The 25,182-nt window shown below is 39.6% G+C and overlaps 1 protein-coding gene across 2 annotated transcripts in view; it reads left to right on the forward strand.

Annotated features, from left to right (window-relative positions):
- The window catches only part of adcy7 (adenylate cyclase 7), a 62,834-nt gene that overhangs the window by 14,356 nt on the left and 23,296 nt on the right, over window positions 1–25,182 (forward strand). For both annotated transcript variants that reach the window (XM_085447756.1, XM_085447835.1), the window contains exons 2-5: window positions 15,548–16,273; window positions 20,235–20,432; window positions 21,684–21,845; window positions 22,286–22,435. In XM_085447756.1, coding sequence (XP_085303882.1) covers window positions 16,109–16,273; window positions 20,235–20,432; window positions 21,684–21,845; window positions 22,286–22,435 — 675 coding nt within the window. In that variant the 5' untranslated portion in view covers window positions 15,548–16,108. The remainder of the gene's footprint in view (window positions 1–15,547; window positions 16,274–20,234; window positions 20,433–21,683; window positions 21,846–22,285; window positions 22,436–25,182) is intronic.

A 25,182-nucleotide genomic window follows, 5' to 3' on the forward strand; every position in this document is an offset into this window, starting at 1 on the left:
GGGAGGCAGTGGTCCAGTGGAGCAGCCCAAAGCTTCAGGCTCAGGTGTCACACGGTCAAAAGACTGGTGTTCTGTCAATGCATTGTAAGCTCATCTATTCTGGCTTGGTGATCTGTCTTCTAGTTGATAGTTGTTGTAGCAATAAAGATTTGTGTTATGCTTTTGTGGCTGCATCTCTCATTTGTCAGTAATCATGGAATGGATTTCAGTTTTAGAGCCTTTTAAGGATCATTACTGCTCCTCTTGATGACAGGAACCGTGTGTCCATAAATGAATAATAAATGCTTGGTTCTTATCTGCATCTGTGCTTATCTATCCCAAATAGATTCACTGTTTGTCTTGACAGGACTTAAAATCTGTCATTCCTTTCATAACAGCATCCATCTGTGACTAATTATGCAGTGGCTGCAGGATTTTTTTTTTTTTTTTTTTTTTTACGAAACTGTCCTTGCACAGTTGTTAGGGAAATGAGTCACGGTTGTTAAGGAAGTGAAATGGTGTGCGGTCGACTGTATGTCGCAGGGTATGACTGGCCTTCATCTGAGAGCTCTCAGAGCACTCAAAACCTCTGCAGGTGTTCGATGTTTGAGCTCTGCAGATCTTCTTTCACATTTGGAAATAAAGAGAAAATATGGGAACAATGTAGCAATGTGATTGTACAGCTTATGTTTATGTATATCTTAATTGGTTTTAGTGTGATAGAGCAATCCAAAACTCATGGCAGCAACATCCGCAGTCAGTTACTCTGCGTTGTGTGGTAAGTGTGATCAAAGCAATGATTGGTGACAGCTGACAGCATACTGAACAAAAAGCTCACTGTGTTCCTCTTTTGACTCCTGGGTGATGCAAGAGTGTGTCAAATACCAATAGTGTGTGTGTGTGCACCATCTCTCAACACAACACAATGTTTTTAGTTAATCTTTGTATCACTATGAACAAGTATTTTAATGGTTTTAAGAAATTGGGAAATTATAGTGTTTATAAAACTCACTTGCAGACTGTAAAAGCTGCTTCTTCATTCAGTTCAAGTGAAGAAAATGCTAGCAGACACTGAACTTGGACCAAAAGCGATGCCTTTCACTGGATTTGATTAAGTTACTTGATTGTGATAGTTGTAAGTTTATACATTTGCACTTTTTCTACATATGCAATAAAATCAAACTGTTTCCGACACATAGACTTTACTTCTTACATTTAAAAAAAAAAACCCCAAAACATTTTCTCTGTACAAGACTCATATATATCATCTGCAGTCAAATTAATTTTGCACATTGGAGTTACTCTTATTTTGGAAATTAACCAGCTAGTTAATTCCTTTTCTATGTTTAACCCCTGGCTGGCTCACTGGGAACCCTTCATGTGTTAGCATCCACAGAGAGACCTTTGACTAATTCCACCATCTTGGGCAGCTAATAACTTGTCTATCACTGCTGCACTGCTGACATGTTCCTTCTATACTATGAAGATGTGCACTGAGGTTTTATTTTGAGTCATTTTCACTTTTTCGTCTTAGTACTGTTGCTTCTTGAGGTTTTTTGTTTGTTTTGTTCTATATAGATATTTTCTTTCTGTCCCTGGATGATCTGAGGAAGTAAAATAATCAAAAGAACCATCACACCTAAAACTCTAAAGATTGATTTATTCTGTGGTGAATCTTTGTAGGTCCTATAATGTAACCTATGCAAGAGCATTCATGCCTGGTGCATGGTGCATTGTGCATTAATTAGTGTGCATGGTAGAAACAAAGAAAATGCTGGGACGTTTTTTCCGTGCTGGCTCCCCACTCTTCAGTACCCACAGCTGTGGGCTGCAGTGAGTCGATATGTAGTTGCTTTTCTAAGAAGGTGCACATCAGATTATTTAACACGGAAGTTTAAAGCCCATTTAAATATTTTATTCTCTAGCTGATCACATCATGTCTGTCCCAGGAGCAGTCAAACTTTTGTTCTTACATCAGTAGTAATTTAAACTGATCAGTGAGTCATTTTTAAACCAGCGCTTCCAGTATTTTGCCTGGTAGCTCAAGAAAAGTTCGATTTATCAGATTAAATAGCTGTTAGAAGTTGTTCTTCTAATATGCCAAGTGCACGCTTACTAAATATTTAACGAAATAAAAGTAATTAAACATGTGGAACTAATAACTCCAAAAATACTAAAATTAGTTCAAGGTTAGTTTCAGATTTAATCAGCCTTCTTACTGAAGGATGTTTTCCTTCTTTCCACAGGCTACTTATAGAAACTATCCATTTGTTAACTCTTTCTTGGGTTGAACAGTAACTTTATATTGCCCCTGTTTAAGCATGCATACAAAATCGCCCTTTCTTGATGGAGTTGGATGTCATTATAGGATAACTGGAGTCATGCACTAAACAGGGTGAGTTCTTCACACCTGGATGAGCTTGTCTTTATGCTGCACAGTGTGAGACTGTGACTCATATTTGGGAGGGACTGCAGTGAAACTGAAGCAACTCATGTCCGTTCCTTTGAGAGATCCTGCACAGACAGATGCTCAGTAGGAGTAACCTTGCTTTCACCCAATACAGCCAAAAACTCTTCTTCCCACTCAACCACAGAAACCTCAGAATTGGTACTGCTGCCTGAAGACATTCCTGACTGTGTAGCTGTTCATCAGCAATGCTTTTATGCACATTTCTTGGCTTACAGTGGCAAAACATAAGGGGAGGTTTTTGCAAAATGTGTAACTGTAACCCTGCCGCATACTTTCAGACTGCCAACAACAAGGCCTCCATTCAGAATCGGAAAGAAAGTGTGAGCCAATGTAAAGCCTACAATGAAGTGGAACACAGACTAAACACAATTCGGAGGCCAGTCATATGAGGAGGCTGATACAGGAACAAACATTTTAAGAGTGCTAATGAAGACACTCAGCAAAGAGACAAGGATGCTATTAGTCAGCCCTCATTTACTCCAGTCATCCATAGCTCCCAGGAGGCATTTGAGGTAATGAGATCCCTCTGTGCTCTTTCTGCGTCACTCCCACTGTCTGACCTCTCTGTTGCTGGACAGCTGTAATTGAAGGCTTAGCAGAATGCGCCGTGCCATGCTGCACTTATAGCACATGCTGTCAGCATTTCTTTTGCTCATTACACGTGTATTATTTTCCACTGCATGGCTATTTGTCCCACACATGTACAGCAGGGAGTCACTCAATCAGTCTGGTGCTGAGACTTTTGACAAGTGTTTGGCTTACTCCAATAGTTAATAATATTGTACTTGTCTCCATGGGGAAATGTCTCATCTATTTGACCTGTCCTAACCACAATCATACAGCAATCACAGAGCAAAGCTTGTGGATCTGCGCCAGTACACAAGCGTGCGCCTTGTGTAAGTGTAATGGCAGGATTATTCCTGCCTAACGTGTCAATCTTATGGTGTGGGAGGAAAAGAGAAACTTGCAAATGCGGTGATGCAACAATGATAATTACCATGCAACTATAGAAGGAATCAAATTTTCCTCTTTTCCACTGCTGGGGTATTTTAGAATTTAAAATCCTTTCCTGAAGGGGAATTTGTCACTCATGTTCTGTGGGTTGGGAGAGTATCGCTCAATACAAAAGGTACATTTACCTGGAGCCTAATATTCAAGTGCTGACAGACCCATAATACTTCATATTTCAGCTGATTACAGTAGGGTTACCCGTTGACTTGCATGCATGCCTGCTTGACTTTAATCTGGTGTCAGACTCGAGGCCTGCACCCAGTGCAGGACACATGTCAAACTAAACTGGCGATCATACCCTTACCTCACTAACAAATATGCTAACACACATTAGCATGGAAAAGGTTGGAAAAGCTGATCCATAAAACAGACCATTTCATGAGAGTTTGGACTCACAGCAGAGCTGTGCAGCCCAGAATCTTTATTAATATTATTCCTCTCATTATTTTTACTGAAGCTTGTCGAACAACCACCGAGTTGTCATGTTCACACTTGTGAAATAGGCGATGTCAAGCTTGTAGGATACCTGAGGATATAGTTTAAGCGATTGCTCTGTATTATCACCAGTTATAATATTTAGCTTTGTGAAAAAGCTTCTGGTGTAATATTATTTTGTTTAACTAAATTGTATACTATTCAGAAGTAGCTTTATGTGGACCCAGTTATACATGAGAAAGCTATGTGAAACTTTATCAACTCTAAACTGTATGTAGGTTTCTGGCCCTTGATGTGAGTGAGTTTGACACCATTGGAATAAATTGCAGCAGGTTGTGTGTTTTTCCTCTTTAAAAAAAAGACTTTTCAAAGTGAATTGATCCCTTGCATAGCATTTGTATTTCATGTAAACACTTGAAGAAATAAGAGCAGCACAGTGCTGGCAACAACTACTCTGAAGAGATGATAAATATCCATCTTCAGGGAGCTCATCAAACATTCGCTAAAGAGATAAGATGGCCATTGAGGAAGACAAATGTATAATGATTTCATAACTGTAGCCAAAGTCCCACAGCTATTCTGATTAAATGGGCGGTGCATGTAAACACCAAGACACTGTCAACTCACCAGTCGTGTAATAGCACTGTTGGCCACTTGCATAACTTTTGCTTATTCCATGCTCTTGGGATCAGTGTTCCTAGTGTGCTGGGTGCGAGCGTCCAGAGACAGGGTGTGTTTGACAACAGTCGTTGGTCCTCTTAATTTTGGGCCAGAGCCAGGCAGCTCTTGGAGCCTTTGCAGACAGACTGACTACTCCCTGCATGTAAGCAAAGTGTCATATAAAATCTCCAATCATGAGTTGAATTCCTGAAGCTGTTTTAATACACCCTGTTTATATTCTTACATCAGATTTGTAGAAATAAAACAAAAAAAGGAAAATATTTTACAAATAGCTGCTAAGATTCATTTTAAGATAAAATTTGTTCTTAAAGTCGACAAAGATTCGTGCAGTGACTGCATAGATCAGAGCCATGACTACTCCATATTCCAAATAATTTTTTTTAATATAAATTTTTAGGAGGTTAACACTAACACCTACTCCGCCTAAATCCCACCACTGTACACAGATGTTTTGAATAACAACGAGTTCGTGCTTGCTTCCTGGCCTCCCACCCACAAGCATTGCATAAATAATTTTTCTACAGGGCAAAAGCATTTTGTAAGCCTCTTATTCTCTACTTGTTTTTTTTTTTTTTTTTTTTTTTTTACCATCTCAATTATGCATTTAAAAATATACATTTTGAACTTTTGGAAAATACCTGCATCAGCCATTGCACAGCAACGTGAGGAGGAGGAGCACAGTGGCTAAGTTCAGGCAGCCTGATGTTGACCACAGATACCGGGAACAAGTTTATTCAGTTCACATGTATGAAACTGCCGATATGCTGCCTCTGATAAAAAGGCTACTTTTTCAGTTTGCAGAATTTAAGATGGTTCTGATTACTCGGAAACCTTGGTCAGAGATTGGGAGCTCTCTGTCATACCAAGTAACAGTTTCCATGGTGGAAATTGTTACTAACTAAGAGGTGTCTTCTTGCTTTTGAAATTTCTTTCCACACATCTCTAAACACTGTGCTGACATATTCTTGGTTTGTTGTGCATGCACTGCATGATTGTGGTTTAAGTTGATCTCAGTAGTACTGTACGAGTGTCCAATGAAACATGTTTCCACAAGAGTTTTTTCAGTCTAGAAAGAAGTTGACTATAATTAGTTAAATCATGAACTTCTAGCTAGAATGATCTGTAAAAATGGGTATTATTTGCCAGTAGAATTGCATTAATATCAAAACCTACAAAATGGTAAACAAAACTGTAAAACGATTCTAGTGCAGCACATAATGCAAGTATAAGCTGGCCCCTTCCAAGTTGTAATTTAAAATTGTACTGTAAATGTACTGGTGGTTATAGCAAGAGCAGTAGATGATGCCAATTTAACTCTTTTACTTGATTTGGCTTCAAGGTTGTGTGTGTGTGTGTGTGTGTGTGTGTGTGTGTGTGTGTGTGTGTGTGTGTCTGTCAAGCTTTAGTTACATTGTTTGTTCAACCTTTTTTATTTGTTAATAAATTGTGATTGGCTGATTCACCCTGTGGACTGAATGGGACAGCTCCCAGTTAACCTGTCAGACATGATTTGGCGTTTACCATTGGGCTACTGTTTATGTCAGTCCTATATTCTTTATTAAAGCCATTGCATATTTATATTTCCTTTTTACCTCACTCCTTTTCATCTTTCTCATAGTGATCCATCAGCACCTGTTTGGGGAACATCATTTTGACCTAATAATTTCTTTGCCTACTAGCTTCACAGCTGACAGTACTTCCTGTCAAAGCTCCTGCCAAAAACAACCAGCAAGAAATAGCAGCTGTATTAGCATGCTACGTGTTTGAGGTGTATGCTATATGCAAACTTTAGTCATATGAGTCTAGAAGTCTCTTTTTATATCAGCAGGCTTTGTGTGGGATTTTAGACCTTCAGCTTTCAGGTCACATGTGCATTCACTTTCATTGTTATTATCCCTTTGAACTTGCCTTCAGATAGACATTAAATCTGTACTGTACATAGCACCACAGCTGTGGCTCTTACCTTTCCTTGTACTTTGCAGTAATGTGATTTCTGTGTGTGAATAGAACCAACTACAGACTAATGTAGAACCGATCTAGAACTAGACCTTTTCAATAAAAAAACAAACAAAATCAGACAGTTTCTCATAGAAGGTGTGTGTTGCTTTAGTTTAAAGGTGATGGGTACATATCAAAGGCTTACTGTCATGGTCTCGGGCCATGTGGGCCCAGTATTCTCAGTTTTTGTATGTTTTGTATTTCATTCCCTAGTCATGCCTTGGTTCCTAGGATTATTTAGTTATGATGATCCTTATTTGGTTACCTCCTGTGTGCCCCTGTGTATCTGTGAGCCCTCGTCTCTCCTTGTGTTTTATTCTGTTTTCCCCAGCCCGTTATGTCTGTGTCCTCCCCGTGCTCTCTCCCCTCCTGTTTGAACCTCTGTACTTCCTGTTTTACTTTGGGACTCCCGCACCTGTATACGACATGTTATGTTCACCCTGCCCTGTCTCGTTATAATTATCAGTGTCACCTGTGTTCCCCATGTGCTCCCACTTCCCTCGTTAACCCTCTGTGTATTTATGTCTGCGTCTCTCTCAGTTCTGTGTCGCGTTCTCCCTCATGCTGTGTGTGATTCTCCCTGTGTTTCTTGGTGAGCTTTATATTTAGTTTTCCCAGTTTAGTTTTGTATTACCCGTGATCTGCCTTTCCAGCAATAAAGCTGTGATTTTGAGTTTATCCCCTGAGTCCGTGGGTTTGCATTTTGGGTCCTCATCCTGCCTGCCACACAGCGAGCCATGACACTTACAGTACATATTTGTTTAGCTAGCTATGGTTTTCATATCTACAATATCTCTCTATTGGTAGATTAGCTTAGTCAGAGCATGTAACTCAAATGTGCTACTGTAAAGTAACAAATAGTCATGTTCAGCTGCATGTTAACACGTGTCTGATTAGCCAGTCACATGTTAGCAACTCGGTGCATTTAGACATGTAGAAATGGTCAAAATAACCTGCTGAAGTTCAAACTAAGGATCTGGGGAAAATGGTGATGAGGTGACTCTGAATGTGTCATTGTTGTTGGTGACTGACAGGCTGGTCTGAGTATTTCAGAAACTGCTGATCTACTGGGATTTTTCCCGCACAGCCATGTCTGCGATGATTTGCAGAGACCGGTCCAAAAAAAGGGAAATGAGCAGCAGTTCTGCCGTCTTCATGCTAGAGGTCAAAGGAGAATGGTCAGACTCCTTTGAGCAAATAGGAAGGAAATGGTAACTTAAAACGTACTAATTACAAACAGTATGAAGAACGGCATTGCTGAACACACTACATGTCAAACCTTCAGGCAGATTGGCTACAGCAACAGAAGAGCACACTAGGTGCCCCTCATGTCAGTTAAGAGCAGGAAACTGATGCATTTCACACGGGCGCGCTAAAGTTGAATAACAGAAGATTGGAAAAACTTTGTCACAGTTTGGTGTATAGAACATGAAAGCACAAATCCATCGTGACTTGTGTCAACAATTCACGCTGCTGCTGCTACTGCTGCTGCTGCTGGTGTAATGGTGTGGAGATATTTTCTTGACACGCTTAATAGCAGCTGTTGCTCACCATGTCTTTATGACCACAGTGTACCCCTCTTCTAATGGCTGCTGGATATCCAGCTGGAGAATGTGCCATGTCACATAGGCAAAATTATCTCGAATGTATTTTTGGAACATGAGTTCACTGTATTCAAATGACTCCACACTCATGAGGTGGAGATTCACATATTGGATGTGCAGCTGACAAACTTTGTCATCATATCAATACGAACCAAAACCTCCGAGGAATGTTTCCAGCACCTTGTTGAATCTGTCATGTATAATTAAGGCTGAACGAGTTCCAGCCTGGCACTGGAAAAGTGTACATAATGAAGTGGCTGGTGAGTGCATGTGTAGGTACTGTATATCATATTTTGATGCAGAAACTCCACCACTGCAGGAATGTGATAAGTACAATATAGAAAGATTAGTGTGTTTATAGAAAAAAATTTCCTGGGACTACTGACAGACTCTTTCAAAACAAAGATTGTCATCAGTCTGGGGTGTGCCCAAAGAAAAACAAACACATGCATGTACGGCTCAGCTGAAGCAAACATTTACCCGTCTTCTTTCTGCTACTATTGTGTAATAGATACTATGTAATTGTACTGTTTGTTTGTGTTGTGTTGAGACCCATTTACCACAACTTGTTTTCAATGTGGAACAAGACATCAACCCACTAAACAAACATTCACAAGCAAATATTGAGAATCCTAAAATATTTTCATGCACACAGTATGGATGCATATAGTGCAGTTCCACTGAAACCTCTGCATAAATGTAAATGTTTTACATCTAGTGTATCTGTTAGCAAGTTTTATCCAATATGAACGAATCGCAGAAGACATGTCTCTGATGTTTTTCCATCTTTTGGTGACCCTGTCTCAGGATCCTGGCCAGACATGACCGATGACAGATGAGGGTGTGGTGTGGCACATCTCACACATGCATACACGCACACACCAGCAGAGTGTCGTTTTTATTAGAGCACTCCAAGAATTTGATTATAACCAAAGGCCTTGCATTTCTGGCAGTTTCAGGATTGACCTCCATTGTCTGTACTTCCCAGAGATAATAGAAGATGTCATCCAGTACATTTTCCCCAAATGCCCGGAAATCTTTGCTTCTGTGGCCACACAGAAGAGCGTTGTAGGCTGGGTTTACTCATGTATACCCATGTGAAAGCTTTAGTAATGTTTTACTCGTTATCCACTCATAGTTAAAGGATGTTCAGACTCCTCAGTGGCTTGCTGGTAAAGTGAAAGAAAACCAGCGCATTCATGTATGAATGCACATTATAAATTATGAACACAGTTAAAACAAGACTAGTTACAACAGTAGATTAGTAGATTGTAGAAAACATGCACCAGATGGCCCTGTCAGCAGACAGAGCTTTATGGTAGCCTGGAAAATTACCATCACCGTGTTGATCTGAAGCTGTCTCCCATTTCTGTTGGAGTAGCTCTGCATGATATCCACGGTAGGTTTTGTTTCGCTGTGTAAACAGCTCTCCTCTCTGCTAGATGCAGATGTTGAGATTTCTCTTTGAGTGGTAATGCCGGTAGTAAGCTGGCTGGCGTACTAAGGGATAATTATGGTTTTCTTATTGGTGGCGGCAGCGGTGGTGGTGGGGAAATGGGCTGGTGCATACAGAGGGTTCCTTCTGCTACAGATTTACAGGATGGAGCCTGTCTGGTTATGAAACGTGACATGGGGATGTGGCTGGCTATACCAGCTGGAAACAATGGTCTCTCTCACCGTATAGCATTCTTTCCACTCTTTCTTACTAAACTTTCTCTACAAATTACATGTTTTTGGGAAACAAAACCTTCCACAAAGGTCATCTCACATTGTGCGTCATCAATCTTATATATGTTGAAAGCACAAGTACAAATATTGAACGGGGTCAAATGGCTACAGTAACATTTGTAATCAACAAACAGCCTCACAACATGTATAGGTCAGATAGGTAGATATTTTTTTATTAAATATGAAGAGCTGTGAAGTTTTCTAAAGATTTCTCCCTTTCGTTGGGTCTACAGGTGTTTTCCCAATCCATAATGCATATGAGAAGGAAATGGCTTAGACAAATTCAATCAGTGCTTTCCCAGGATTGGATTTGGACGATGGTTGATATGTTTAGATGTAAATTCTATGCTTCTTTAAATCAATAAGCTCCTCGTTGGAGTGCTCTTTGTGTCAAGCAGAAAAATTGGTGACTTGGGCTCAGTTTGTGGAAGCAAATGTGAAACAGTCGAGCAGCAGCAGCCAGCTTCCGAGCACGTGGTGTTTTCGCTTGCACTTCCTGTATTTATTATCAGCAACAGCATTTAAAGCTTAAATCATTGCTGAAATAGCATCCTGCTAATATTGTTAAGGGTCAGCAGCTCCCTCTGGTCAACATGGTTAATTTAATACCAGTAGACAGTACTGGGAGGAGAGTTGGAGATATGGAAAAGGACAAAACCTAATCTAATATGCTGGTTGCATTTTTGTACATACATAAGTCATCAGTTTATGTAAAGGTGTACAGGCAATGTCCTCCACAATTACAAAGGTAGCCCACCCCTAACCTACCCCTGTCCTGACTGGGATAAACCTTGTTCCATGTACTGACTGAAATATGATAGTATTAATCATAATTGATTATGCCTTGATTATGGCGCTCGGAGCAAGTCATTCAGGACATTCAAGCACTTCATGTTACTACACACTGTTACTCTCTGTTTAGGTTTGGTAACATCTGGTTTAAATTCAGGATTCAGGCACAGTTTACATTAGATTTCTAGCTACAGACAGAGCAATCATTTATATTAACTGACAGAGTAGATTTATCTATCTCTCTATCTGGTGCAACGATACACAAAATTCACGGTTCGGTTCGATACTTTGGTGCCACGGTTCGATATTTTTTTCGATACAAAAAAATGTTCATGCCTTTTTAATTTGTCATTTATTAAAATTATAAATATATATTTTAACTCAGAAGTACAGTTTTTAAATTTAATGTTGCTGAAACAACAGATTTTTTTTTTAAATTATTTTATCTGATCGAGAAATCACTCATCTTTGGAAAAGAGAGTTTATTACAGAGAAATGGATCTTTCCAAAATAAAAGCTATACTATACGCTTCTTCTGGGCTATATTCTCAGCAGCATATTAAACATATCAGGTCCCCATAAGGAGCATCGTGTGTGTGTGTGTGTGTGTGTGTGTGTGTGTGTGTGTGTGTGTGTGTGTATATATGGCTGAAAATGAAATCAGCGATAGTTCCTAAATATATAAATTTGCTTTTAGTTAATTTTTGTGCAGAAGTGTACAAAAGTAAAGTGCAGCATTGAGATTTGCAAATTAGAGGGTCATGTTTAGATATGTGTGACTTAAATTCTTGGTAATACTAAGCGAGCTCTGTCAGGTGCCTTGGGTTGATATGCCCTTTACCCACATCACCTTTAACCCTGACTCTGTAGAGCATGGGTTGAAAAATGCGGTTGTCTGTCTTTAACGGAGGTCACTCTTTGTCCCTTTTTTGTCCAAGCTTATTGAATACCAACACAAAGGCGACCATAAAAGCAGAGTAGTTTTCTTTTGGAATGAGGCCTACCTGTTTGCTCTCCATAAAAAGGATTTGAATGGGCTTATGCTTGGTGATGATTCAACTAGATCAGATAACATTGGCTTATTTCCAATGAGGTGATTACTTAGCATAAATAGAATAGATTGACCATTTCTGGGCAGCGCTCAAGCATACAATTTGAAATCATCAATGAAGAATTCATGCCCTTTCAGTCAGACTCTGAAAGTAAGAATTTAATGGGCTAAAGCACAGAGCCAAAACAGATTGTGTCAAGGTCTAAAAATCCAGGCGCTGCACTGTATCTAGTCGCTTGACAGGACACCTCTAGTTGCTTCCTGTTAGGCTCCTGGTGTTTTTGGCTACCCAGCAGATACTTACTCCTGCTTTGTTTCCCGAGAGGCTGAAGATGTCATTCTGCTGCTTAACAGACTGCTGGTACACAACATACGAAAAGTATCCGTGAGTCAATATGGAGAAAGGATGTCAAACAAGTGGTCTCGCAGCCCCAGCTAGCTTTCCTGTCCCTGGTTTGGTGATGCAGAGCTAAGACAGTAGTGATTTTTTTATTTTTTTGTATTTTAGATCCGGACAAGTCATTAAGATTTTGTAACTAAGCAATAGTAATTTAAAACTGTACAGGTGAAGGGTCGTCAGCATGATAAATAATAACAGTAGACTCAGAATGTGGGACAGCTGACAGGTATTACTAAATATCACTTATTGTTCTTAAGCATCTCAGTTTGTTTGTCGTCTGTTTTGTAAATGAATCACTCATTAAATATGAGAACATGACAGATCACCTGTAGTGGCTTATATTCTTTACATTCATTGGACTGTGCTCTGTGAATATGTCCTCAGGCTGTTAATACAGAGGTCTGCTGGAACTTCCTCAATCATTCGAGAGCTACCTGGATGTTAGCCTGGAATCATGCATAAGCACTCAGTTTTATGTGTGACACATCAACATAATCTTTGCTCATTGCCTTGTGCCATCCTCTGGATTTGCCTTACAGTGGGTTTGTCCAGAAAATGAAAATGAGAATCAAGTTTAAGGGTTTTTATTTATTTTTTTGCAAAGGCAGGTGTATGTTAGTGTAACTTTTTCATTTTAGTCACATACACATATGATGGTTACCACACTTGTCATAGTCATTGTCTTTTCTTCTGGAACTATCCGTTTTGAGAGCTCCCAGTCATCTCACCCTCCCTTTTCCTTGACTCCAGGACCTATACTTCCTACTGCTCAGAAGCAAGCACACAGTGACGTTGGTTGGTTTTGTATGGCTGCTGTTCGAGGATTCAGTGACGCCAATTTACAAGGGTGCTATGTGATCCTTTCATTTGCCAGGCTTTTATAGTGAAAGGCCTGGCAGTCAGTGCAGCAGTTTCAATCCTACTTGCTGAGAGACTCCGCTCTATTGAGGCATACAGCCCTGTGTGTTGTCCCAGCTCCATGCCACAGAGCAGCCACAGGTTTGATGGTTCTGCTTTTTTGCTATGGTTACTTTAGAGTTGAAGTATAAAAAGCAGTGTAAGAGTCAGGCCCTAGAGCTTTGACATGTGGTCAATGAGAGTCTTTGCAGTGTGGATTGGTTACCTAAAGACTAGACAAACCCATTAAATACATAAGACAATGGGTCATCCTTTCATCAGTGATTGAAGTTTTGTTTTTGTTTTTTAAATTTCTTTCCTTGTGTGCGGTCATTGAGGGGGGAAAATGGAGCTTATTGGCTTTGTTCTCCATTTGCACTTCAGGCTTTTCTCTGCTTGTGTTTAGATTTTCCACTTAAATTCTAAGAGCCAATAAAATCATCTCTTAACAGGTTTAAACTAAATTCCTTCTAATCTCCTCTATTGGTAAATCTAAAAATAAGTTTTAAAAAGCCTCTTTCCCCACAAATTATACTTTTACTAGACAATTATGGCTTCTTTTACAGCTTAGTCCAGGAAGCCAACACGAACATCTCTTCTCACCCCACCAGTCCCATGAACAAATCTTATGGATAAGCCAAAAACAGGTCTACTTTCCTGTGTCTTTAGTACAGTTTAAAAAGAAAAACTGCTGAATGTTATTTTTTTTTCACTTCACTGTATAGTTTGTTATATAGGAAGATATATTGCCAGATGGCAAATAGAAGGACTGCGAGTCCATTGATAGGTAGTGTCCTTGAGATCTAGTGTAGGTATAATAGCTCCCTTGTTCCCTCGTAGACACACTGTCTGGACTGTTTCACTTCACTTTAAACTGCTTTTTTTTTCTCTCTGCCTTACTCTTCCCTCAGCTCTTTTTATGGCACATGGCATCTGCTTCAGTTGCTATGCGAGAGACAAGTATGAAGTGGTGTCTTCCACACACTGCACACTGGGGCAATGATATAAGCAAGTGGAGGAAATGAGGTTTTATTTAGTATTTATTTATTTATTGTCATTGTCAAGAACAATGAAATTGCGTTTCTATTAACAGTGGTGTGAAGTTCAAACTGCTTCTATTGAGCTTCAGGACAGCACCTTCTCGTTCTGTTGCTTAGAAATGGACAACAACGTGCAAATTCTCCCCTTTGTATTTTATTTCATTTTTTTGATTTTTTTTTTTTTTTGTATTATTTTTTTGAGGAATTTAATTTCAAATGTCAGCTTTTAGAAGGATTATGTTAAATTTTGTCAAAACGATGGTCAGTTGCTCTCTTTGGTTTTTAGCATATGGTTGTGAGGACCTCAGCTCAAATGTTTTCTTCAAAAGTAGAGCAGGTATTTAGGCCATGTTCTGGTTTACATGCGGACAGTTATAGGAAGCATAAATTTGTGCTTTGTCTGCTTTTGTTACTGGAAGCTGAGCTGTAGCTGTCTGGCTCTTTAGTTTGTTTGTTGAGCAGGCATGCGAGATAAATAATTTGCATAACTGTACAGGAGCTCAGAAGCTTGTATTATTCAGTTAATGTGACCACTGTGGTCATCCATATGGCTGCTTCCTGTAAAACTTAGAAACACTGGTGTAATCACAAATTCTAAAGAGATCAGGCGTAAATTTGATCCGTATTGAAAACGTTATTTTAGGTGTTGTAAAAGCAGCTCAACAATTCATGTAGTAGACCTCCACAAGAAGTTGTTAAAATAAAAATATGCTAGACATGCTGCATTTGGCAGAGTAGAAAATGTTTTGGGAAGAGGTCAGAGTGACACGTGAGGACGTTTGGTTCGTATCCAGAATAATGCAATTATAAAAAATTGAGAAAAAAATAATAATAAACCCGACACTTATGAGCTCTGAGAAGCTAAAAGCAGTGTTTTGCAAAAAATAAAAAAACAGAGACCAAACGTTGCTTACTTGAAGAAAAGAAATAATATCGAACCTTCCCTTAGAATCCATTCAGCCATCCGTCCATAATTTTTGGCTTATCCAGTTCTGGGTCCCAGTGGAGTTGGAGCCTCCCCACCTGTCACACAGCGACTGTCCCAGTTGTCAAAGGTTAATTTCTCCTAGAATGAAAAATGAAAAATATTTAAAACCATCTGGATCTTTGATTCAGATCTAACAGAAAGTTGATCAGAAGAGAGCCAGGATCCTGCACATAGCAGACAGGGTTTTTTATGCATAGATTTTACACAAGTATGAGAGTTCAGGTGTGAGTAAACCTGTGCTCTGTGACTGATTTGGATATCTCTTTATGAGCCCATAAAGTGCCTGACTATTTGTTCCCTTGTGTGTAGTGTAAAGCATATGAAAAAGCCCTTAAAATCAATTGAGCCTTAATTTTTTTGCCATGTTTTATATGAAACCTGTGTTCGTTTTGTGATTTTGTGTGTGTGATTTTGAAAATCTTTATCATTTTCTTTTTTCTCTTTCCTTTGTCTTGCCTTCTTCCATCCTTCAGGTGCCTTGCAGGACTGGAGTTCCCGACCTCTGTGCTGAGTTAAATCCTAAATCCTGGTGGGATCACGACTGACCTTTGTTGCTCCGTCATCGGCTCCTGTTTCCCTCCCGCTCTTCCTCCAAACTTCTCTCCTCCCCTTTCTTAAACTCTGTTCCCCTCCTCCTCTGTGTCTGTCGTTCCCGGGCTTATTACTCACTGAAGGGAGCAGCACAGTAGCTGGCAAAGGATGAAGCGGGTCTGCCTGCCAACACCAGACAGAGGATAGAAGCCACAAAAGGACTAGCAAGGGGGGGCAAGAGAGGCCAAGAGGAAGAGAGACTGAGAAGAAATCTATCAGAGAGAACCACAACGAAAGTGTGAGAAGCAACAACAATCAAGATGCCTCGCCGGAAAGACAGAAGTTTCATCAGCTAGGAAGGTGCCACTAGCAGATCTATAACTCTGAACATTTTTTTAAACAAACTTCTAACCTGCACACACAAAATAAGTTGTGGAGACAGATGCTCCTACCCTCTGGAGTCCTTGTTAACACCTGCTATGCCTCTGTAAAAAGTGTTAGCCATGCCAGCCAAGGGAAAGTACCTGTTGAATGACCAGGAGCTCAGAAATGAGGCACTCTACCGCAAATACTCCTGCATCAGCCAGTATCAGCCGCTGGTACTCCTGCTGGGCCTCTCCATGCTCTGCTGTGTAATTCTCCTTATTCTGTTCTTTGCCCTCCGATTGGTGAGTTTTAACATACACATTTGTTTAAAAGTTACACTGACTGCAAACACTGGAAAGCATTATACCTTTTAAATATGAATCCCAGTCTGTGATTTTTAACAATACAGTGATTATATTCATGACCTCTGAGGCAGAGGAGGGGAGTCATTGGAAATGAGCAATAGTTCTTTTGAATTCCTTCATGTGACTAATCTTTGGGCTTCAACTGCATAAAAGGTATTAATTGGTATTAAAATGTCTTAAGTCAGTTTTTCATATACTAAGATATGGGCACCTGGGTTTTATTAATTGTACTTGACATTATAATTTAAATCCTCCAAAATATGATTGCTAGGTTGCACTGTTGAGTCATGAAAATTGGCTCCTTTGCCAAGATTTTACCCAACAGCTGAATCCAGCATGCAGGTTTTCAGCCACACGTGGTGCATTTTGTGTGCAAAGTGTTTCCGGTGTGGCACAGTAGGAATCAAGAAAGTGGAATCCAGTGCAAGTTCCAGTTCAAGTAATTCTTGCAAAGTAGCTTGACTAGATTAGATTAAATCACCAAATATGCTATAAACTTACTGGAACTCAGATTGTTGTTTTTTAAATCAGCCTTACTGATTTGCCTATCTAGGAATAATGCAGTGAGTGTAAGGAATAACTGAATTTCTGAAAATTGGTAGCCTCCATAAACTGTTGTATAACAATTAAATTGAAAAAAAAAATGCAAAATGCACAACCTGACTTTCACAGCATGGTTTCTTATGACAATGGCACCAAGATGCTACACATAAACAGCAGCTCTTGTAGTCATAAACTCAGTTTTTCTACCTGGCATTTTCCTTTTAATTGATGAAAATATGTTAGAAAAGCAAATTAAAGAAATCACTCATCCAAGACAGTATGCAGTTAATAATTAAGATGCTCTAGATTCAGCTTGGTTCAAGTGTTGTTTTAAGGCACGTCTTAGAAGATGTTTATTATTTAGTCAAGGAAAGAACCTGCTGAGCCAACATACAAACACACCTGCAGTTTTCCTGCTTTTTGCATCACTGTTAGTTTTTATTGCTAGGTGACACAAATTGCTGTTGCAAGTATTGACGTGCACCAACGATGAAACATCATTTATGTTTCTTTGAGAGTTATTTTAAAGACCTACAGACCTGTCACATCCTGCTTTAACGATGATAAGTTTTAGTTAGTCGATTGGTGTTTGGGGGAGAGATTTGGCACATTAGGACAGCAGCAGTAGCGTGCTGTGTTATGAAGCAGGATGTGGCTGGATGTTCAGTTTGAAACCTTAGGTCACCAGTGAAAATGTGGGAGAAAAAAACAACACTCCTCTATTTTGATAGCTGCTTGAATAAAGCACTGTGGGTACAGATGTAGAGGAGTGTGAATGAGTGAGTGATTGTGTAACTGTTTTGATGTGAAGGAGGATGTATCTGAAGTAGGCATGAATATGGGGAATGCAAATTTCAGTTTCAAGATTATATAAGGTTATAATGTTTTTGTGCAGGAAACGACGTGAAGTGTATGTTGTCTCAGTGTCTCGTTTATCCACAGAGAGATGTGAGGTCAAGGTTGGCTAGAGAGGGCTCAGAAATACTTGCGTTTAGTTCCTTTTTTCCTCTGAGGCACGTTCTCTCTGTTAATTGTTTTACCCAGCAGTTAAAACTTGCATCAACTTTGTTGGAGATTTGAATAGAATAAAACAAATCAAGAGAAAACTAAGACATGCAGTAAAATGTTTAAAACAATGCAGCTGTCAGAGCACAGCGACTGCAATTGTGCTTCCTACCGTGACAAGAAAAGACATGTATTCATTGAGTTCTGCTGTTCAGCGGCATGCTGTTGATTTTTGGCATGATGGCAGGCAGCTGCTACAGCTTCTGTCACCGTAGCTTATATTACTTTCTCCTGCTGGAAAAATCATTTTAACCTTCCTTATATTGTGTTGCTGCAGTCTTTTTGGCACACTCCTTTTTTTCATGTCTCTCTCAAACATTGGTTCCATCACTCTTGTATCCACTTTACACACATTCACGCTCGCACGTCCATGTTGGTAACATGTAGCTTCTCATTTGGATTTCAAAATATGTAAAATCTATTCACACCTTCAGCAATCCCCTGGCATACCATTACACACTCCTTTTTTTTCTGTCCTCTCTTCTGCGCATGCAGTTGCCAGGGGTACAAAGGAGTTAAGAGAAAATGTTGGGTTGGAGCTTGTATAACACTTATTAAATGCAAAGGAGGGGCACAGTGTCGCTTAGGGGGTGGCCATCAATGTCAGGCAGTCACTTTCGACTTATGTAACTCTTCTTTAGTCGTGGATATTGGATGATAAATGAAGGAAAAACTAGAGAAAACTGGCATTAAAAGTGTGTCTTCTAACACCTGTCTCGGGTCCTGATTGCCTGGAAGGTTCTTTAAATTTTATCCAAATACAATGGCTATAGCATGTATAATAACACTCTTAGACCTAAATATGTAACTCCTATAAATGCATTCACTGTGGCCTTGAAACCTGCTTTTGCTGTCTCCATATAGTTGCTTTCATTTTTATTAAACTTACTGCAAAACGCCCCTTTTTCGAATGTCAGTGATGATGCTGAATCACAGAAATAAAAGTCAGAATGATCAGTGCAAAGTCTCACAGAACTTTAAACACCCTGGCTAGTTTTGTGTGATCCCCCCCCCCCCCCCCCCCCCCCCCCCTTGGTGTGCCACATGTTAAACATTAAAGCCGTATTTGCTCACGTGGATTTCTCCGCAGCTGAAACGAAGTAATTGTGCTTTTGCTGCCGTCAGAAAGGTTTTGTCAAGACTCGCATCTACACGGGGAGCGGAAAATGCTTTAGTTGAGATCTGGCCTTTTCCAGTGCTGCCATGGTAACCAGAAAGATCAACATACAATGCAGAGATGGCCTTCTCCGCTCAGAGATCTATTGACTCTGACTTTGTGCTTCTGTCTCACTCCTGAGCGCTCTTTTAACCCCTTACTTTCTCTTGTGTCCTCCCTCCAACACCTACTCTCTCTCCCAGTTAACGCCAAGGCAATCACACATCATGTGCACACATCGACGAACTGCTGTTCTCATGCATGTAATTACCTACGCTTTTGATACACAAACACACACACAAAAACGCTCTTCTTTTCACAAATGCATTCTTTTTTTCCCCCCCTTTTGTGCCAGCTTCTCACTGTGCAGTAACTCAATTAGGGAGATGTTGACCTGGAGGCAACAGCACATGAAGCAGAGACAACTGTGAATAAAAACACGCAGTAATCTCACATAGGCCTTTGTTCTCAGGAGCATTTTATGTTGATTTTTTTTTTAAAAAAATTTTTACCTTCAGCTTCAACTGCAGTGTACGAGTTCACCAACAATACAAAAATTATTGAGCTGCTCGTTAAAATATTTTTTAAAAAGTATATAAGTAGACTCTACAGTACATGCAAGCAGGTGAAAATATAGATTTTTCACACAAAATTTACAAATACTTCACATTATTGGCAAAATCCATAATGTTTGCTTTTCATCTTGTGGGAAATAAAGGTGGTTATTGCAGGAAGTGCTATTATTAGTTGCGCTTCTTCATACTAGATGGCTAACATAGTTCTTCTGCCACTGATACACCTGTGGCCCATGCACAAATGTAGCTACTGACAGCTACTGACCTGAAACTTGCCTTATAATGTGTTTAAATACTAGCAGCTGTCTCTTGTTAAATCTGACTGTAAATACTTGTGATATAACTTATGTTATACAGCAGTCCTCTGTGGAAAAACCTCTGCTTCAGTTGAGCAAACTTCCAAGATGTTATCTAAACAATATGTTGTAATTTAAACCTTGGAAACCTGGTTGAGGATAAGGTGTTGATCATCTTCAACCAGGCTTGAAAGACACTGAGCAACCCTGTAAGAGTTTAACAAATTGTGTTTTTATTTTTCTCTCCCTGGCTTCTGTTATAGGGAGCCGACAAACATTATGTCTTTGTGAGTGTGGTGAGCGCCAGCCTGTGTGTGTTCCTAGCTGTGTTTGTGCTGGTGTGTACAGACGTACTCGCACAGCGATGGAGGCGTCTGCTAGGCCTGATTGTATGGGCAACACACCTCACCTTGGGCTACACCTTCATCTTCAGTGGACCTATTGTCTTACCTTGGGACCAGGTAACTTCACTTTACAGCAGAGTTTAAACTGAAGTAATGCAAGCCTTTTCCAGAGGCAAAAATCTTGGGAAGCTGTGTAAAATGTACACAAATACTTAAATCATTTAGTCCTGAAAACCATATATTTGCTAGAAAAACTACAAACACAATACACTGAATGGTAGAAATAAAAATTTAAAAATCAATTTTTCCACTTATCCACTTTTTCCTGCTTGTCCAATCGAGGGCTGCAGCTTAGCACAGGCACCATTCAGACTTACATTTTACCTGCGACCAATATAGAATTGCCACTTTAACTATCTTTCGACTGTGAAAGGAAGCCAGAGTAGTTTTAGAGAACCCCCAGAGGCACCTACACAGAAGTACACATTGGATTCAAACCCAGGACCTTACGCTTATTTTAAATTTCAGGGACGAGGTATGTTTCCCACTGTGTTGGATTTGTCCTTCTCCTTTATTTATTTTTTTCATCGAGGTGGTCGGCTCCTCAACACCTGAAGCCCTCCCTTCTGTTGCTGGGTTTCGTAATGTCCCAAACATTATCAGTGGGTAACAGGCCTGGACCGCAGGCATCGGTTTTATATCTGACTCTCTGCTACAAACCAAGGCTGTTAAGAAATATATGGAAATTTTTTGACAGTCTTTTTCTTGAAAATGTCATAAGTTTAACAACCTTTTCCTGGCATCTTTTATATTGTTGTGCATTAATGGTGCTCTCTTACTTATGTACTGTGTACTGTTAACAACCCATATGGTCCCTGTCCTCTTTAGACCGGTGTGCGTCACTGATGCTTTCCAAAAGTAAATTTCAGACCACAGGGCAGGTTTTCACTTTGCCTCCATCCATCTTAAGTGAACTTATGCCTAGGTTGACTTTACTGGTGTTTGTTTAGAGAGTTATTCTTTGCATAACTGATTTTGAATCTCCATTAGTGGTTGCAGGGACTGTGCAGTGCTATGTGAGATCAAGAACATCATGGACATTCAATATTAGCTTTTGTTTTTTTTGTTTCTGCATGTAGTATATTTCCATTTAGAAGAAAAAAATGATGAATATTTATACTTTCTAATTCTCACCAAGTTGCTGGTTTGGTTGCGTAAAACGGATTTTTTTTCTTCTCATAAATCTTCTACAGCTTAGCTGTGAAATGTCTTTTAGCTTTGGATCTGTGACTAAACACCAGATGATGTAATTGTTCCAAAAACTAGGAATGATTTGAAATGACTCAGTCCTTTCCTATATGTTCCCAGGTGCCTTTATTCCTCTTCATCATCTTCTCTGTATACACAATGCTGCCATTCCAGATGAAGGACGCTGTAGTGCTGAGCATCATTTCCTCTCTGTCCCACATTTTGGCCATCACGATACACCTCAAAGTTTACAGCACAGAGACCAGTTACCTTGCCAACCAGGTAAAACCATTCGAATTGTTCTAGTAATTCTAGTTCTTACTGCTTCTGTGATGTTAATCAGTCTGTGATTGTTGCTTTAGTGTGAAGAATGTGTTCAGCACTTCAGGTCAATATAATTTGTAGGAAAATGGCAAGTTGCAGTTCATAATTACAAGAACATAGGAATCCTTCAGAAAACACTGAAAACTTACAGATGTGAATCTCAGTGTGTGATGTGATGGTGTCAAAATATTGTGTTTATTACTGGCCAAGTTAAACACAAAAAAATGGACCAGTAGAAAGCCAAAGCCATTGACGTAGGAACTTGAGTATCATTAATTTGTAATGTCCCGTTCCAGCAGGCACACAGAGGTTCAGATTCATGCCTGCGTGTGTGTGTTCGTGCATAGCAAGTGTTTCAACTTGAGCTCTAACATCTGCTGCTGTGCCTCTTTCTCTAGCTCCTGTCCAACCTAGTGGTGTTTCTGTGCGGCAGTGTGGTGGGAGCCTTTCATAAAGTCCTAATGGAGAAAACCCTGAGGCAGACTTTCCAGGACACCCTGAGGTCCCTGGGAATGCGGATGAAGCTCGAGATAGAAAAGAGACAACAGGTAATACAGTGGCTTTCATTGTGTGGCATGCATGCTTTAATGTGTGTTGTATGAAAATTTGTTTCTGCAAATAGGTCTGCAGTGCAATGACTGGATAAAGAGTGGCTTGGGTAACGTGGTGCTTTATCATGAGATTTCACAGTTTTTGTCTATATTTTGAACCCTCACAGAATGTAAACAAACATTACAGACAAATGAAAATAGCTCATCATAATCGTTATTGCCGTACTCTTATTATTTTATTGCATTTAATTTCTGAGCTTTGCCTTTGGCTGCCCTTACGTTGACTCTTCCATGAATGTTTTCAATGGGACTACCAAATCCTTCTCAAATTAGATTTTCCTGTGATGCCTTTTAAATTACACGCATCTGTGCTGACTTCTTCTACTTCAGGAGCCTTTTTGCAACAATTTCCCCCTTTTATCATTTGTTTTGACTGTTGCTTAGTAGAGGACATAAAACATGCTGACAGGGAGGCTTCAGTGTTGCCTAGCAGGAAAAAAAAGGAATGATATAGTCGTTAACATTCAAACCTTCTCTTCTTGTTTTGAACTGTGGCTGGGAGGAGAGGGGAAGGGAGGGAGCGAGATAAAAAGAGGAACCAATGACAATCGCACACTGTGTCAATTCCACTGGGAAAAGCCCAGTATGTTCCCCCGAAATGCTTCTTGGCAGGGTGTGAAGGACATCTAAATGATATTCAAACTGTTTGTTTATGCTCCCATGTGAAACCAACATTAATAAAATTGGTTTAATAACAATGTTTATACATGTTAAAATAAGTATCATACTAGGGATCGTTCATATACATTTTCATTCACATGTACACATTATATAAAGAATGACATTTCCAGAAGCACTTTACATACGGTCCTCTGTGCAAAGGTCCCTTTATGAGAGGTTTTTCTTTTTTTTTTTTTTTTTTTTCTTCTGATAAATATTTTCCATTGTGACTAAAAAGCAGGTGATATTGTTGCAGAGAGGAGGAAGCATGAGCGCGCACACACACACACACACACGCGCATCTGTAAGGACTAACACATAAAATGCTTTGCCTTAGGTGAGTTCTTAACCCTCATGATCTCTCCCACATTGTTTGTGTTTAAATATTACTACATGTGGATTATTTGTTTTTACTTCGGAGTGGTAGTGACTCAGGAGGTACATCAGAGATCCACAAATCAGACGATCTGTTGTTACTGCTCCGGCTTCTCCTTTCTACATGTCGAGGTGTCCGCAATCCAGATACTGAAACAAACAAACAAATAAAAAACTTCCCATATATTTGTGTGTAGCAGCACAAGTATAATTATCATGAGAGTTTGTGTAAATGGGTGACCGTAATCTTTATGTGTAAGCTTTTTGAGTAATTAAGAAGACACAACTGTATGTTGTCTACTGTTTACACTCATTTAAATGGATGTGTGTGTTCTTACTTCTTAATTTCCCTTTAAATTAATTTGAGAAAAAAAAAAGCGTGAGTATTTGGACTAAAAAAAATGAGACTCAAAATTAATTTTCATTCTCTCAGGTCCTTGATATGTTTTGACAGCTTGGAGAGTGTCCACAAACCCTCCAGGGAAATAAGTCTTGTGACAACACACTTGGCTTTTCCAAAAAGTCAGAGACATTTCTCACATGTAAACTACTAAAGCACTAAATTTAGACACAAATCAGCTGGTATATAACATACCTTGCATGCCATGAAGTGTGGTAGTGGTATCTCTGTGCCAAGCGAGTGGAGGTTTGCCAGGTCCTGATTAGCTGAAGTAAATAAAAGGGTCCCAAAATAGAGCAATATTGTAGATCAGGGCTGCCCAATCCCGGTCCTCGAGAGCTACTATCCTGCAGCTTTTAGATGCATCCCTACTCCAACACAGCTGAATCAAATGGTTTGATTACCTCTTCAGCATGCCATCATGTTTGGCAAAGGCCTGATAACAAGCCATTCATTTGATTCAGGTGTGTGGGAACAAGGATGCATCTAAAAGCTGCAGGATGGTAGCTCTCGAGGACCGGGATTGGGCACCCCCTGTTGTAGATTATGAAGACAATCAGTGTTGTAGCAATACAATGACGAAGTTGTTTGCGCTCCTCCCCTTTCTCGTAAAATTTCTTCTGATTCGCTGTCAGTTGCAAAAAGGTTTAACATGAGCATCCATCACTGTAATAGTATGCCTATGTATATGGCATAAAAATGTATAAATAGGTCAACTAATTTATTCATGCACAAAGAACTGCACATCAACTTTTCATTTTAATGCTTTCTGTACAAATATCTTACTCAGATCTCATGATTATTGTCATCACAATTACAAAGGTTTGTCCCCTAAGTCAATTAGCAAAAAAGACTAAGTACTCTTGCTCTAGTGTTTTGAAGGATTTTTAAAATGCCAATGATACGTTTACCTCGCTGACTAAAGGAAATATATTTGAAGCACTTTGCAGTGACTTGTTGAATTAAAATATAACAAGCCTCGTCTCAGCCAGCGTAGTCAGATGATGTAACCTGCCGCCCTTCATATGATGTGAGAAGGGATTAATCATTTCTTTGGAAGTCAGATTTGTGTCTTAATGAAGCAGTCGAACTTTGAACATTTCTCAGGCCTCAGGGTATTATGGCTCATGCTATACACATATTTCTTCTGCTGTCTCATGTTAATCATGGACTAGATGCAATAGCAGCATGATTTGTATGTGTTTGGTGCCATTGCACCATTTTTAACCCAGTGTGAATATTCTGGTCT

Source organism: Copadichromis virginalis, linkage group LG1, assembly GCF_057382275.1.
Source record: "Copadichromis virginalis isolate Kocher_CV1m ecotype Utaka linkage group LG1, C_Virginalis_male_GT1.1, whole genome shotgun sequence".
NCBI classification, from domain to species: Eukaryota; Metazoa; Chordata; class Actinopteri; order Cichliformes; family Cichlidae; genus Copadichromis; species Copadichromis virginalis.